General features: G+C 37.8%; 2 protein-coding genes across 5 annotated transcripts in view; one reads left to right on the forward strand and one right to left on the reverse strand.

Annotated features, from left to right (window-relative positions):
* Positions 1–13,532, forward strand: part of aste1b (asteroid structure-specific endonuclease 1b) — a 57,037-nt gene that overhangs the window by 35,880 nt on the left and 7,625 nt on the right. For all 3 annotated transcript variants that reach the window (XM_077508057.1, XM_077508059.1, XM_077508058.1), the window contains exons 4-5: positions 10,695–10,768; positions 10,862–10,943. The gene's annotated coding sequence lies outside the window, so the exon portion shown is untranslated. The remainder of the gene's footprint in view (positions 1–10,694; positions 10,769–10,861; positions 10,944–13,532) is intronic.
* smarcc1b (SWI/SNF related BAF chromatin remodeling complex subunit C1b) lies at positions 2,772–13,529 on the reverse strand. Of its 2 annotated transcripts, none has more exons than XM_077508056.1 (28): positions 13,272–13,529; positions 12,938–13,057; positions 12,724–12,809; positions 12,569–12,650; positions 12,399–12,491; positions 12,238–12,307; positions 12,093–12,162; positions 11,941–12,016; positions 11,000–11,125; positions 10,840–10,922; positions 10,656–10,762; positions 9,910–9,969; positions 9,724–9,752; positions 9,496–9,611; positions 8,318–8,389; positions 8,120–8,233; positions 7,888–8,041; positions 7,146–7,256; positions 7,013–7,072; positions 6,673–6,931; positions 6,539–6,604; positions 6,423–6,469; positions 6,258–6,357; positions 6,056–6,198; positions 4,822–4,956; positions 4,615–4,735; positions 3,863–3,943; positions 2,772–3,772 (listed from the first exon to the last, which is right to left on the reverse strand). In XM_077508056.1, exons 1-28 carry the CDS (start codon positions 13,437–13,439, stop codon positions 3,705–3,707), a joined length of 2,817 nt encoding a protein of 938 aa, XP_077364182.1. In that variant the 5' UTR covers positions 13,440–13,529; the 3' UTR covers positions 2,772–3,704. The 2 variants fall into 2 exon arrangements, with proteins under 2 accessions (XP_077364182.1, XP_077364181.1); XM_077508055.1 differs by having other exon boundaries at positions 3,857–3,943.

A 13,532-nucleotide genomic window follows, 5' to 3' on the forward strand; every position in this document is an offset into this window, starting at 1 on the left:
GAGATATGGCATTCAGATACGGGCAAGCGAAGCCGCAGAGTGGCGCCTGTGAAAGAGAAAAAAAAATGCTCACTTGATGCTCTGCCAAGCAGAGCAGAACAAAATTGCTTCCGCCACACACACACACATTTACACACAGAAAAGGCGAATGCACACAAGCGCAGTCATCCTATATTAGCAACATTTTCCACCCGGTTTTTTTGTCCTCTAATATTTTGTGTTTCTATCATGCTGGTTGACCAGATGGATCCAACTGAGAACGAGAAAGGAACTTCTAATACATCTCATTTGATGCCAGGCTATGTTGGGTATATCATCCTGTTCCCGTGATGAACAGTAAGGGGTGGGCAGGATGTCCAAAATTGATCTGATTAAAAAAACAAAAGAAAACAGTAGAATACTCTCATTGGTATGAAAAATAAAGTGGTATCGGACATCCCTACTTAACACCATGGAAAAAGTATGTCCAAATATAGGATATGAGAATGACCTATAAAACAGAAATCAGTGGTATAAGGTTGTTTTTAAAGGTCACTAGGAAGAAATAATCCTGCTTTATGTTCCATAATAATAATAATAATAATAATAATAGTAATAATAATATTGTCTTTGAGACTGTACATTGTTTGGAGTTGAAAGAGGACAATCGGGCCATTTTGAACAGCCACTAATAGATTGTATTTTTTTTCAGGATTATCTTTTAGCCATCATTGCTACTGCTGCTGATCGGAGGATTATACATCTACCAAAATATGAATCCAAACTAAAATATCTCCCTCAACTGACTACTTTGACCTACTTTTGTTGCTTGACTTGTTTGAGGAAATGCTTGTAAGAAACAGTCCAACGATAAGACACACAGAAACCAAGACTAATGGATAATAAAAATACCATAAACGTTAAGGTCTATGATAAGATTCAATACAAAACTTATACTTAAAGTAGGCTCATGCCATAAACATAAAATTTGACTCTAGCTTTCCTCTTGTGTTGGAAATCTTGCAAACTAACTTCATATATGAACAAAAACAATACAAATATGCCACTCACATATGAAAGTGTTTTTCAGTCATAGTCTGTGAACCAAGTTATGTTTTGTCATCAATATATATTTTTTTATTAGGCTACTTGTGTTATGTAAAATGTTCATGTTAGGACAGAGTTCCCTCTATTGTTACAAGACGGCGCTCAGCTATTTTTCTTTCACTTTTGTCAACTTGGTACTTTGGTACTTAGTAAGACATGCCATGATTGTGATTCTACATTTCAAGCTAGCTTGTTGGAGTCTGTGAGAGATTTGAAATTCAACTTTGTCCAAATCTGAACGTACATTATCTGTTGTCATTATTGCAATATGCGTTTCGTTCATATTTTATTTAAAAATGTTTTTAATATTTTTTTCTCTTTTATGGAATATTTTTTTCCTGTTTAATAGATTTTTTTTTTTTGAGGGGGGTAAAAAATGTTTTGGAATATTTTTTCTGTCATTACAATATATTCACAAAGACATGAAAAAAATATTCAGGGAAACAGAAAATATATAGTGGGGGTGGAATTTAAAAATGTTTTTTTCTGTCTTTAAAAAAACATTCACAAAGTTAAAAAATATTTAGAAAAACAGAAAAACAAATATTTATAATAAGTCTTCTTATTACTTAGAATCTTGCTATTTTGGACTTTTGTTAATTCAGTGATTTTAATCATCCAAGTAACCTTGTTTGTTTTGTTCTTTTGGAAAATAATTTGGTTTTGAAGACACCCTGCCTTCCTGCAGTTGGGTCATCTATGTTGCCTAAGTGCAACATTTAGGGCTTAAAAGGTCATAAAAATATTGCTTGACGTTTTTGTGGTTGTAATAAAAGCAAGTGTTTAGTACATTCTAAGTTAGTCATAACTGCTGCTGTTACTTTAAGTACACTTTTAGGTAGACACTTTATAATAATACATCTTATTGATGTTAAATTCTGATTTTCTATTTTATCCTTCATGATATTCAACTTCAGCATTTTCAGCTGCTTTCGGTTGTTGCTGTTTTTCCTACAATACTTAATTTTGCTGTTTGTTTTGTCTGCTTAAGCCGTGAAGTGACATTTAATTCTGTATATTTAGTACAAAATGACAATAAAGACTGTCTAAAGTGCACTGCGGTATCAGTTAAGACATTTCTGGTTTGAATCTGGCACCGCCTCCACGAAGTTTGCAAACCACCCTAAGACAAACCGTAAAGCAGGAAACAGTCAGCTGCACTTGGAACACAAGCAGAAAGTAAAGCTTTTCATTCGATCAAACATCTGCGTGGGTACATTCCTGAACTCCCAAGATGGCTCTGATATCGTAAGTACAGAAATACTACGTTTAAATATTAATATAGTAATCACTGCCACTAATTGTATTTATTGTATTTAGGGTTGCCTTTAATACAACCATTGGCAGTTTGTCGTTTCCACCTGCAACTGCATTCATACTGGTTGCTGGTGCTCTGATCGGATTAGGCATCTTCCTCTACCACAGTATGTGATTTAACATTAATCCAAATTCCAACATCTCTTTCGATGAAATATATATATTTTTTAATCACCTTTTGTTGTTTTTGCTTGTTTCAGAAAGAGCACAAAAAAAGATGGCCTGAGAGTCACCATGACATCTTGCAGGTAAATAATTACTTTATGTTCATGAGCTTTAAATTCTCTGGCTTTTTTTTCCATAAGTTGTATATTTTAAATGACAAAATGTTTTTTGTTTGTTTTTGTTTTTAACTGGATGTCAACAGGGTTCCCTCGGCCGACAACAAGAAGGGAATGCTGACAATTTGGGAAACTCCCCTCAAGACAATGCAGTGGAACAAAAATGGCACGCAACTACTTTACTTTCGCTTTTGTAGCAATTCAAGATTAGATTAGGTTGTTTTTCCTGCTTTCAAAGCTATTGTCAATTGGTGAACAGTGTGACTGCATGGAGGGTGATGTGACAAGTCAGAACAAGACCAATAAAAACATAATAAAAAAAAAAAAACGCCTCTCAGCCTTTTTCTGTGATTCAGACAGGAAGACGAGCTTGTAACTTATAAAACAACTTTTATGAGTCGAGATAAATCTCACTTCCTCAACTGGTAAACACAAACGCAGTGCCTTTGTGAAAGTATTAACTCCACTTGAACTTTATATTTTGCTGCATTTAAGGCTTCAAAAACAGATATAAAACAAACGGATCTTCCCCCCCATTTTTCACCAAATGGGACACAATTGTTAGGTGGAGTGCAATGTATACAATATTTTTATTATTTTTTTACAATAAAATAACTGAAAAGTAGACTTTGAAATGATTCAACCCCTTTTCTCTCAGTGCAGCCAACTGACAGCAGAAGTTCCCTGATGATTTTTTAACCTAAAATGAATAATGATGATAAATAAGAGTGTACCTGTGTGTTGTAATCTAGTCTCATATAAATGCTCTTGCTCTGTGATGATTTCAGGGGTATGTTAATAAAATATTGGGGAGCAAACTAAATAGCTTTATAATTTTCATTCCATTCTTGTTAATTCATCACAAAAAAAAAAATCTTTGTTTGAAGCCTGAAACGTGGCAAAAATAAAAAATTAAAAAAATAAAATAATTCAAGGGGTGCTAACACTTTCGCAAGGCACTGTATTTCACAGACATTTCAATTCATCTGGATGAGAAACTCCACAAACAAACACGTCCGTTCAGCTGTGACTCGATGCCGGTAGACTGGGCTGAGCTGCTGCCGTGCCGTCGGGCTGCGAGGACGGATCTGTATAAACGGCGAAAGAAGCGGTTCAAGTGCGCTGGAGGAACAGCGGTTAAGAACCCGCGGCACGTAGTCACGAATGCTCACACATGCCATTGGGTGCTCCGGGGAGGCGGGGGCCCATCGCCTGCATTTGTCCTCCACTCGGAGTCATCCGGTTGGCCGTGGACTGACCTATGAAGGCGACAAATGGCATCTGTTTAAACCAGGGGTGTCAAACTCATTATTAGCTCAGGGGCCGCATGGCCGAAAATATATTACCAAGTGGGCCGGATCGGTAAAATAATTGTATAGTATATAACTTTTCCCGTCAATTATACGCAGATTTTCACTATTTGTGGGCTAACCCTAAATTACGGAGCTAAACTGTAATCATACCGTTCCAAAAAATAACATGAACGCGACACCATTTTCACTGAAGCATTCCCCTTCGCTCCCCGCTGTTTTCATGGATTTTGACTGATTTTTGCAAGGCCGACAGAATATTGTGTTCTATTGTTATAAAAACATGGAACCTACCAACAGAAAGATTAGTCTCTCATCAGGAAAAAAAAATAAAATAAAATATATATATATATATATATATATATATATATATGTGTGTGTGTGTGTGTGTATATATGTATGTATATATATGTATATATATATATATATATGTATATATGTGTGTATATGTGTAAATTATAAATTTATATGTTTTAATTGTGGCCAGCTGATTAATTGGTCCGACATTACAAATGCTTCCTTTGCGGGCCTGATCCGGCCCGTGGGCCGTATGTTTTACACCCCTGGTTTAAACAGATGTGTAGGATATACTGTACGTTGACCGCCACCGCTGTTCGAACCTGAATGCTGCATTGTGAATCCCGGCTGGCCCTGCTGCTGAATCTTCATCTCGGCTTGTTTGAGCTGCTCGGTATGGAAGGACTGCCTCTCGGTGAGAAGCTGCTGCCGCTGCTGCTCCAACTGCAGAACAAGAACATATTATGAATACGAATATTTAAAAAAAAAAAAAAAAAAAAAAAAACTTGGCAAATTCCTAATTCGCTCACAGCCTCTTTCTCGCGGTCCATGATGGTCTCCAGTTCTTCAAAGTGCCTCAGTTTGATCTCAAGCTTCTTCATTTGGGTCTCCACCAGCAAAGCCACGAGAGATTTGATCTTCCTCTCCTCGACTGCTGCCAAGTGCTGTGCGAAAGACCAGGTTAGACACGCTCATGATTTTGCCAATGTGTCCCATGCATGCGTAAAACACATTATTAATAGATAGAAATATAGTGTTCCCTCGTTTATCGCGGGTTCATCTTTCACGGCCTCGCTGTTTTGTGAATTTTTTTACAGCTTTTTGGGGTGCTTTTTGGTTTATTTTTTCTGGTCTTTGCGCGGCCGTATCTCTCGAACCCTACGTCCGACCGGGGACATACGGACATCCGTGGATTCGTCTCGGCAAGACCTTTCCAACTGTGTCTGTCCACGACATTGCATTCCGGAGATAGAAACTATATACTGTGCTGTATAATAAGTAATTTTTTTTTTTTTTTTTTTTTTATAAAAACACTTTTAATGGAAAAAATACTAATGATGAATGAAAAAGCATACATAATAAACTAACTCATACCAAAAAAAAAAAATTTTACGATGAATAAAAAAAAATAAAATGCTGTACTGTATAAGTAAATTAAAAAATATGCTTTTAATGGGGAAAAAAAAGAATGTAAATGAAAACGGAACATATATGATGAATTAAAAAGCATTTATAATAAAGTAAAAATCATACCAAGACGAAAAACCATAATAAATGACAAAACAAAGTACTTTGCTGTATAATTAAATAAAAAATATATATACTTTTAATGGGAAAAAAAAAAAAAGACTGTAAATGGGAAAAAAAACAGATGAATGAACAAGCATTCATAATAACCTAAAAATCACACCAAAACAAATGAACAAATATGTACTGTGCTGTATAAGTAAATGAAAAAATAAACACTTAATTGAAAAAATGTAAATGGAAAAAAAAGAACATATATGATGAATGAAAAAGCTTTTATAATAAAGTAAAAATCATACCTAAACGAAAAAAGATATTAACAGGATTTTTTTTTTTTTTTTTTTAAATTAACGAGGATTTCCATTATCTAGAGTAGTTTTTGGAACGTAACACCCGCGATAAACGAGTCAACACTGTAATAATTCTGGGCTATTTAAACTTCTTAAAAATACTTAAGAATAAAATATTGCACATATAATGCCTTAGTTGCTAAGAGACTGACCAGCCAATGTTTACCTTGGCCTTAGTAGCAGCAGAGGCCAAAGCGGCCGCTGCTGCGGTGGTAACAGTGCTCTCGACAAGATCCAGCTCCATCACTGCTCTCCCATCGTCCCCTTCTCCCTCCTGGCGCTGCACGCCATCGTCCTCAGTACCTGTGCCTGGAAAAGCGTGACTCTCTAGTACAAATCTTTGATTAAAATCTCTTTCAAGTTCGTACCGATGTGAATTCTGTCGCTTTCTTCTGCATTCTCTCTTTTGACTCCTTCCACTTTGGGCACCACAGAGTCAACCAGGAGCCCGTCGGCATCGACGGCAACCTGCACGAGGAACGAAGAGGATCAACATCAGGAGGTAAAACAAACCAACATTGCTGGTCAACTACCTGATGGGAACTGGTGTTCATCTGCATTTGTGAAGCATCCATCGAGTCTGCGGGGTGAAAATGAATTTGTTACATAAGATATCTATGTACTTGGTTCAATTGTACGTCAGTCTCACCGGTTAATTTCATTTGGTTGCAGGTTATTCCATTCAAAGACTCTTCCTGGACTTGCGAAAATTCCTCTGCACACAAATTCAATCTTTTTAGACACAGCGTACCAAGTTTGAAGCGTTTTTCCTCATCGTCTCACCCAGCGCAGCCTTGGCGGCAGCTGACGCGACCCGTGGATCCACCACGGAGGCCAGGAAGGCCACAGTGCTCATCACGGGGTTCTCGGATTGGCTGAAGGGCACGGGCTGGTACGCCAGCGGGCCAAGGGAGGCCGACGAATCCTCCAGATACGGATCCTCTATGGGAAGGCGCAGGAAGTGGAGGATGCAGTCGTCCTGCGTTCTGGAGCCGACGTGCTCGGATACTTTATTCCAGTCGTCTCGATACACCTCCAAGGCCTGAGAAAAAAAAAAAGTTGAACCACATACAGTATATGGGACTGTTGTGTTATGAATCACAAAAATGGATTGAAATCTTACCTCTAACAACAAAAGCGTCTCCTGCTCTGTCCATTCCCGCCCCGCACAAGCGCCCTTTGTCTAAAATGCAAAAGAACAAACATCAGATGTTGAAAAGAGATAAATAAAATACATCATTGGTTTCTGCTGAGACCTTTGGGTGTTTCTTGGCGTAAACATCCATGCGCAAGCCGAAATTCTGGCAATCCAAAGGCTTCTCTCGGCTCCTTTCCGGGAAGCACAGCATGTGTTGCGATGCTGTCACCTGCAACAGTGAGTAGAGACCATTAAAATTGATCGAGGAAATGTAATATTGGCAACTGCGGGATCAAAGATAGTTAGGGTTGTACTTAGGGATGCACGATAATGTCAGTGACCGATAATTAGCGGCAATTGCTTTCTTTACTGTGTCTCCACAAAATGTTACCCTCGCAGTTTTTTTGTTGCATTTTTAAAGCATAACCGTTTTGTTTTGGCAAAATCAAAATGAGTTACTGCTTGCCTATGAATCAGAGATTATCAATAAAATCCTCTCCTCGCCCTCTCTTTTTATTTGGTTTTGACGGCCCTAGTTCCATGGGTGTTCCAACCCTAAAAACGCAAATGCAAAACATAGTTGGAACACGGTGTTGAGTGGAAGATTGCTGAGTACGTGTGGTCAAGTTTGCAATCATTCGACTTATGGAAGGACTCGAAAGTATATATGCATTTAAGTTAATTTTACAAAACAATTATCGGCTTACTTATCGGTTATCGACATCGCCACTTTCTAAATTATTTGTTTATCGGTATTGGTTAAATAGTATTATCGTGCATCCCTAGTTGTGCTAGTTGTAACATTAGAAAATGTGCATTGACATCCCAGATATGCTGTACTTTATGATTTTAGCGTGTACCTGCAGCGGTTTATGTTGCAACGGGGCCAGCCCAGTGGGTGTGTCTGCCAGTACGTTAAAATGAGGAGTAGGCGGAGGCCCCATGGGGAGCGGCCTGCTCTCCGCGTCCACCTGGTAGTTAACCAAGCCCCATTGCTCTAAAAAGGCATGCACCCTGAACACAATGATCACCGCAATCATTTTTATGTATGCGCATACACATTCGGTATTGTATGAACACAATAATGTACACCTTAAGATGGAACAAACATCTCCAGTAAGATTGCGCCGGCAGGATGTTGAACTGAGGTATTCCTGGGGGTTGAGCCGGTATGTGTCGACCATGAAATTACGGTAGGCCAAGTAGCTGTCATGTACAAAAAAACAACAACTTTCTGATTATTTACTTATTTTTTACAGTGTGACAGTTCAGTCAATGTACGCCACTCACACTTCCGGTGATTTTGACTTGTTCTTTCCATTGAAGAATTCATGGAGGGCGCGTTTCTCTATTGAGTGGATGCTGACCCAAAAAAAGATTAGTAAATATTAGGGATGTAACGATAAGGGTGATATCGTGATATTAAAACTGCCACAATATCGTCGTCATGTTCACAATATTTAAAAGGAACACATCTGTTAAAGTCCGGTTGATTTCCATTTGTGCCGTTCTAGCACCCTCTGGTGGCAATTTTTTTTTTTTTTTTAGTGCAATTTAATTTTCATGAGTGATGTTTTGCCCTTCTATGTTTAAAGGAATAATTGACACATTGAACAATTTTCAGAAGTGAAAAGTTAACATATTGTCCAGAATGAATTTGATAACTTCATTATTTTTCATGTACAATTAACTCATTCACTGCCTTTGACAAGTATACTTGTCAATTGTATTTTTTAGAGCGGTGCTAAATGGGGGCAAATCTGAGCATGCTCCACTGTAAATATCAAACTTGGAAACAACTTTACTGATGCCCAACCACCAGTAGATGACATCATAGCCCCATTTTATAGGAAATAAACACAGTTTCAGAGTCCATGGGAGAAATGGCTGTATTTTGGCAAACCTACATTTTTCTGCTGTCAATTATAAAAGAACGGGACGGGACAAAAAGTAGGGAGTCTATTCTGTTATTTGGTAGATTCGGTTTATATATAATTATTGAATATCACGTGAGTATTGGAAATGTAAAAATTTTCTATAATGACTGGCAGTGAATGAGTTAAATACCTTTGAAGTATTTTTTTCTACTTGCTGTCGACTGATGATGTCACCTGTGCGGAAGAAGTAGGTAACAGCCAATCATGGCTCACCTGTTTTCTGGGTTTGGTCAGTAAACTGAGCCATAATTGGTCACTTACTTCCTCAGCACAGGTGATGTCATCAGTCGACAGCAGTGCCTCAATATTGTTATTGAAATTGTAGGTGGTTTATGTGTTTTGTTTTTTGTTTTTTTAACAATAATGTGACCTTTTTTAAATATCGCCAACCTCCACACAATATCGTGATAATTATCATATCGTGAGCTTCATATCGTGATGTTTGGCTATCGTTACATCCCAAGTAAATATAGTAAAATGTGCAAGTCAATCCCTAATCAAACAAATAATATATTCTCCATATTTCATCACCTGTTGTTATTGAACCAAGATGTGTAACTTGGTATGATGATGTGATGCGTTTGTTCAGTGATGTTGTCCTCTCCCTCTAATAGACGAGGAATTTCCACTCTTCCCTCCTCATCCTCCTGGTTTACAATCCACACGCAAAAACATTATGATAACATCTTATATCGATATTTGTGCTTGCACAGAAAAAAAAAAAAAATCTATTTGTATTTTAATGGCAATTATGATTACCCTTCCTGGAAAATCATCTTCCTGGTCATCTAAGAGAGAAATAGGGCAGAAGATTATATGTATGGTGCAAACACAAAACATTTTTGAAACAATTCTTGAGAGCAATTGCAAAACTCATGGTAATATTCCACTGTAAATAAAAATCTATCTATTCAGTAATTTATTTATCATAAGTGGCACATTTACCCAGGTCAGCCATGATGCCTCCTTTGACAGGCGCGTTCTCACTGTCCTTTTTAAAGTTGACTGCAAAGGACAGAATAACAATACAATCAATTACAAAATAAAACAAATTACTTCACAAATATGATAATACACAATGGATTGCTAGCTCTGTTTATAATATAATGACTTCAGTGATAACAAAAAAATATTTAAAATGCAATTACATAAGCAGTAAATAGTAATGTGAATTGTCTTCTTAGTTCAGGGTTTCTGCAGGTATTGCAGTCATTTTTAACTGCTTAATTAAAAAAAAAAATCTTAAATTTCTGTTCTAAATGTACAACAAAATATTTTTTCAATTTTTTCCATACTTGATACAGTAATTTTATAGGAAGTAATTCATTGTTATTTGAAGTTAAAAATATATACTAAACATTCAAAAGGAGCGTGTACATTTTTGTTGAGCTAATTTTCTGCCACTGGGTGGGATTAGCGTTTCATGTTGGACGTTGGTAACAGTAACCGTTTTTTTTTTCTTTTCTACCTGTGGACTCCAGGACATTTTGTTGATTGTAAATTACAACTTGCCACCAGTGCCCACAAATTTTTATCATTATCATTCATTATTGCTTAAAATACGTTTGCATAATGTATGTAAAATAAAGCATGAGCAACAATGTTAATTGTATTTATTTTTTTTATGCTTCTGGACATTGGATTTAATTCTTTTTTTTTCCAATATGTACGCAAAACATGCTGTATTTTACCAATCTTGGGTAATATGATCTCCTCCATGTTTGGAACAGGAGTGGGGTCCTCCATTTCTTTGGTCAAGTCTTCCTCTGTCTCTTCCTCCTGCTGGGCACGTCGCCGCCTTCATGTAAACATCCACAAGTTCATCATTAAAGTACACAACACTGCCATACAGGATTACAGCTAAAATTCATGTACCCTTTCTTCCCTTTCTTCCTAGCTTCAGAGGACAATGGAGACGGAGAGCGTCTTCTCTTTTTGAAGGGAGTGGACTTCACGTCCTGACACATACGTGGAGAACAGTAAGTCCATCGAGAACTTTTTTTCTTTCACGGCAAACCGGTGTAATAAAACAAACCTGGTCTTCTCGTAGCTGTATGCGCTGTCGAAAAATGACCGGCAAGTTCCCTTCATTCACGCAATAGTCTTCTTCGTTCATCCATTCATTGAAAGCGTCCGTGTCCAGAACAAAACCAGCGTGGACCTGCAGCACACACCATTTATGAATAATTAGAACACTCATTATATCATTCACCAACAAGTTTGAAAATTAATTTTGTGCATTTTTTCCCCACAAAAAAAATGAACTCAAAGTTTTTATATTAGAGGTACGATGTTTGTCGTGTATTCATTCCAAATGATGATTATGTAGTACAGTAGAGTATATAAACAAAACAAAAAACAGTGCAAGAATGTCATGTCTGCCATCTAGTGGCGAAGAGTGATATTACAACATAAAACTACAGTTGATGCAAATTCGCTGTTAGGCCTATCGCAAATTGGCTTATTTGCAGATTTTTTTTCTTCTATTTTTTTTCAATGCTGTGATTTTTTTTTACATTTTTTTCTAGAAATTTTTTTCCCCACATTTACCTCACGTTTTTCATGGAAAACTGATTATTTATCAGCAGTTTTTGAAGAAATGTTTGGGTGTGTCAAAAAAAATAAAAAATAAAAATAAAATAAACATTGAGGCATCAGCATAAACATGGAATCCCAGACTATACGAACTATGCTTTCTAATATTTTCTCTTTGTGACGCTGTCTTTATTGATGTTGCTTATTGTGCAGGTAAGCAGGATAACAATATAATATGATGTAAATTGTGGGTGACATCACAATTGCATTAAATACTGCATAGTGCATATCAATGAATTTGGAAAAATGTCAGCATCTACCGCAGCTTCAACTGTGAATATGCAACTACAACTAAAAGAGCCGTGGTGAGTTTTCAATTCGGAACTGCACTGCTTGGTGCAAACCGGGCATACATTTGGAAAATCTGGCAAGTGTGCTCACCCTCCAAGGTTTCTCTGGATGTGGAGGCTCCTCAACATCTCCACTGACATCACTCGATGGCAACCAGCTGTCATAACTAAAAAGGAAAAAAAAAAGCTAACAGTGAATGTTTTGTTTGTCAATCGAATGCATGTTCACGTGTGCCCCAATACCTGTCAGGGTGCATGCCCCAATGCACCAGGATATGGCTTTGTTTTTGCATGACAGGCCGAATCCATTCCTCTGGAATGCAAATATTTACAATAAAATTCCATCCTCACTGTGAAGCATACATTGCAAACAAATATTGTTACCCACCTTCCTCTGTGGATGAGGGCATTGGATATATGTGGTGAGTAGCCAGGCTTCTATCCACACTAAGTGTGCCCTACATGGATAAAAGTGAGCACAATTGAGTCCGTACAAGATTATCACACAGATGGCCAAAGAAAATCCTGACATTGTTCAAAACACTTTACCTGGTGCTTTGTAACAACACCACTAATTCTGCTAGCCAGCTCCGGATCCAGTGAAGGATCCAGATAAACCACTGGCTGTGACATGCAGTTGTGCTGTTGACACACACGTAAAACAAAACATTCACATAAATGTTCTTTTTTAGGATATTTCCATGCACGTCTGTCATTACCTGTAATAGTGCTCTTTCCATCACATCAAACATTTCAACATTCCTTTCAGTCCTTGATGGATTTTGCAAGTCAAACCTTCTCCTGTGAAAACAGAGAATGAAAGTCCAGTAATTGCTTATCACACATTAGCAAAGACAGTTTGTTGCACACTCACCAGCCTTGCACAGCTTTGAACTCAAATGCAGAACCGAGGATATGACAGAGTCCACCTCCTGGCCGCAGGTCCATGAAACACTGTGCCTAAAAAGTTAAATATGCATTTCAACGTTGTACTTTTCTTGGCATCTTTCATTGTCATATTTTTCTAATGTAGATTCAAATTTCTTATACATGGGTAAAAAAAACAAAAAAAAAGGTAAGAGTCTCACGGGTAGTTTGTTGCGGGCTGGTTTTGAAACTCGTCTGCCAAATGCATCTTCTTGAAACTGGAGGAACTGCAGCGTCACGACAGCCAGTGACTGACATGATGGAGCATCCACCAACACAAACTACACAAAAGACATTTGATGAATATGAGGCGGGTGGACAATTACTTAAATATTCCTCACTCTATTGGGGTGATGCTAGATTAGATTTGAGTGCAGATGCACAGTTTCAATTTTGTTTATTGTAAAATGTCGATGCAAACGTCAACCCCTAAGGGATGTCTGTTTACAATCCGCAGGAAGGAGGTGGCTAGCGTTTTAGCTACAAGCTAACTACCTTTTTGTAGTACTTCCCGATCCACTGGCGCACTAGCTCCAGCTGTGCCAAAGTGTCAGGGCTCTCCCAGAACCAAACTGACGGACTGCTGTCTTTTTTCCGATGTGCGGCGAACACGGAGCTGGTCTGACTTGTCCCTGGAAATTCAACGTTCGTTGCTCCGGACATAGCGAGAATAAACACTGATTAATATGAATCGACAGAACAAAACCGGCTAGCGCGCATGCTAGCTTCGGTGATCTCGCATTTTCTCGCGAGATG

This window comes from Festucalex cinctus, chromosome 19 (assembly GCF_051991245.1).
Source record: "Festucalex cinctus isolate MCC-2025b chromosome 19, RoL_Fcin_1.0, whole genome shotgun sequence".
NCBI lineage: Eukaryota > Metazoa > Chordata > Actinopteri > Syngnathiformes > Syngnathidae > Festucalex > Festucalex cinctus.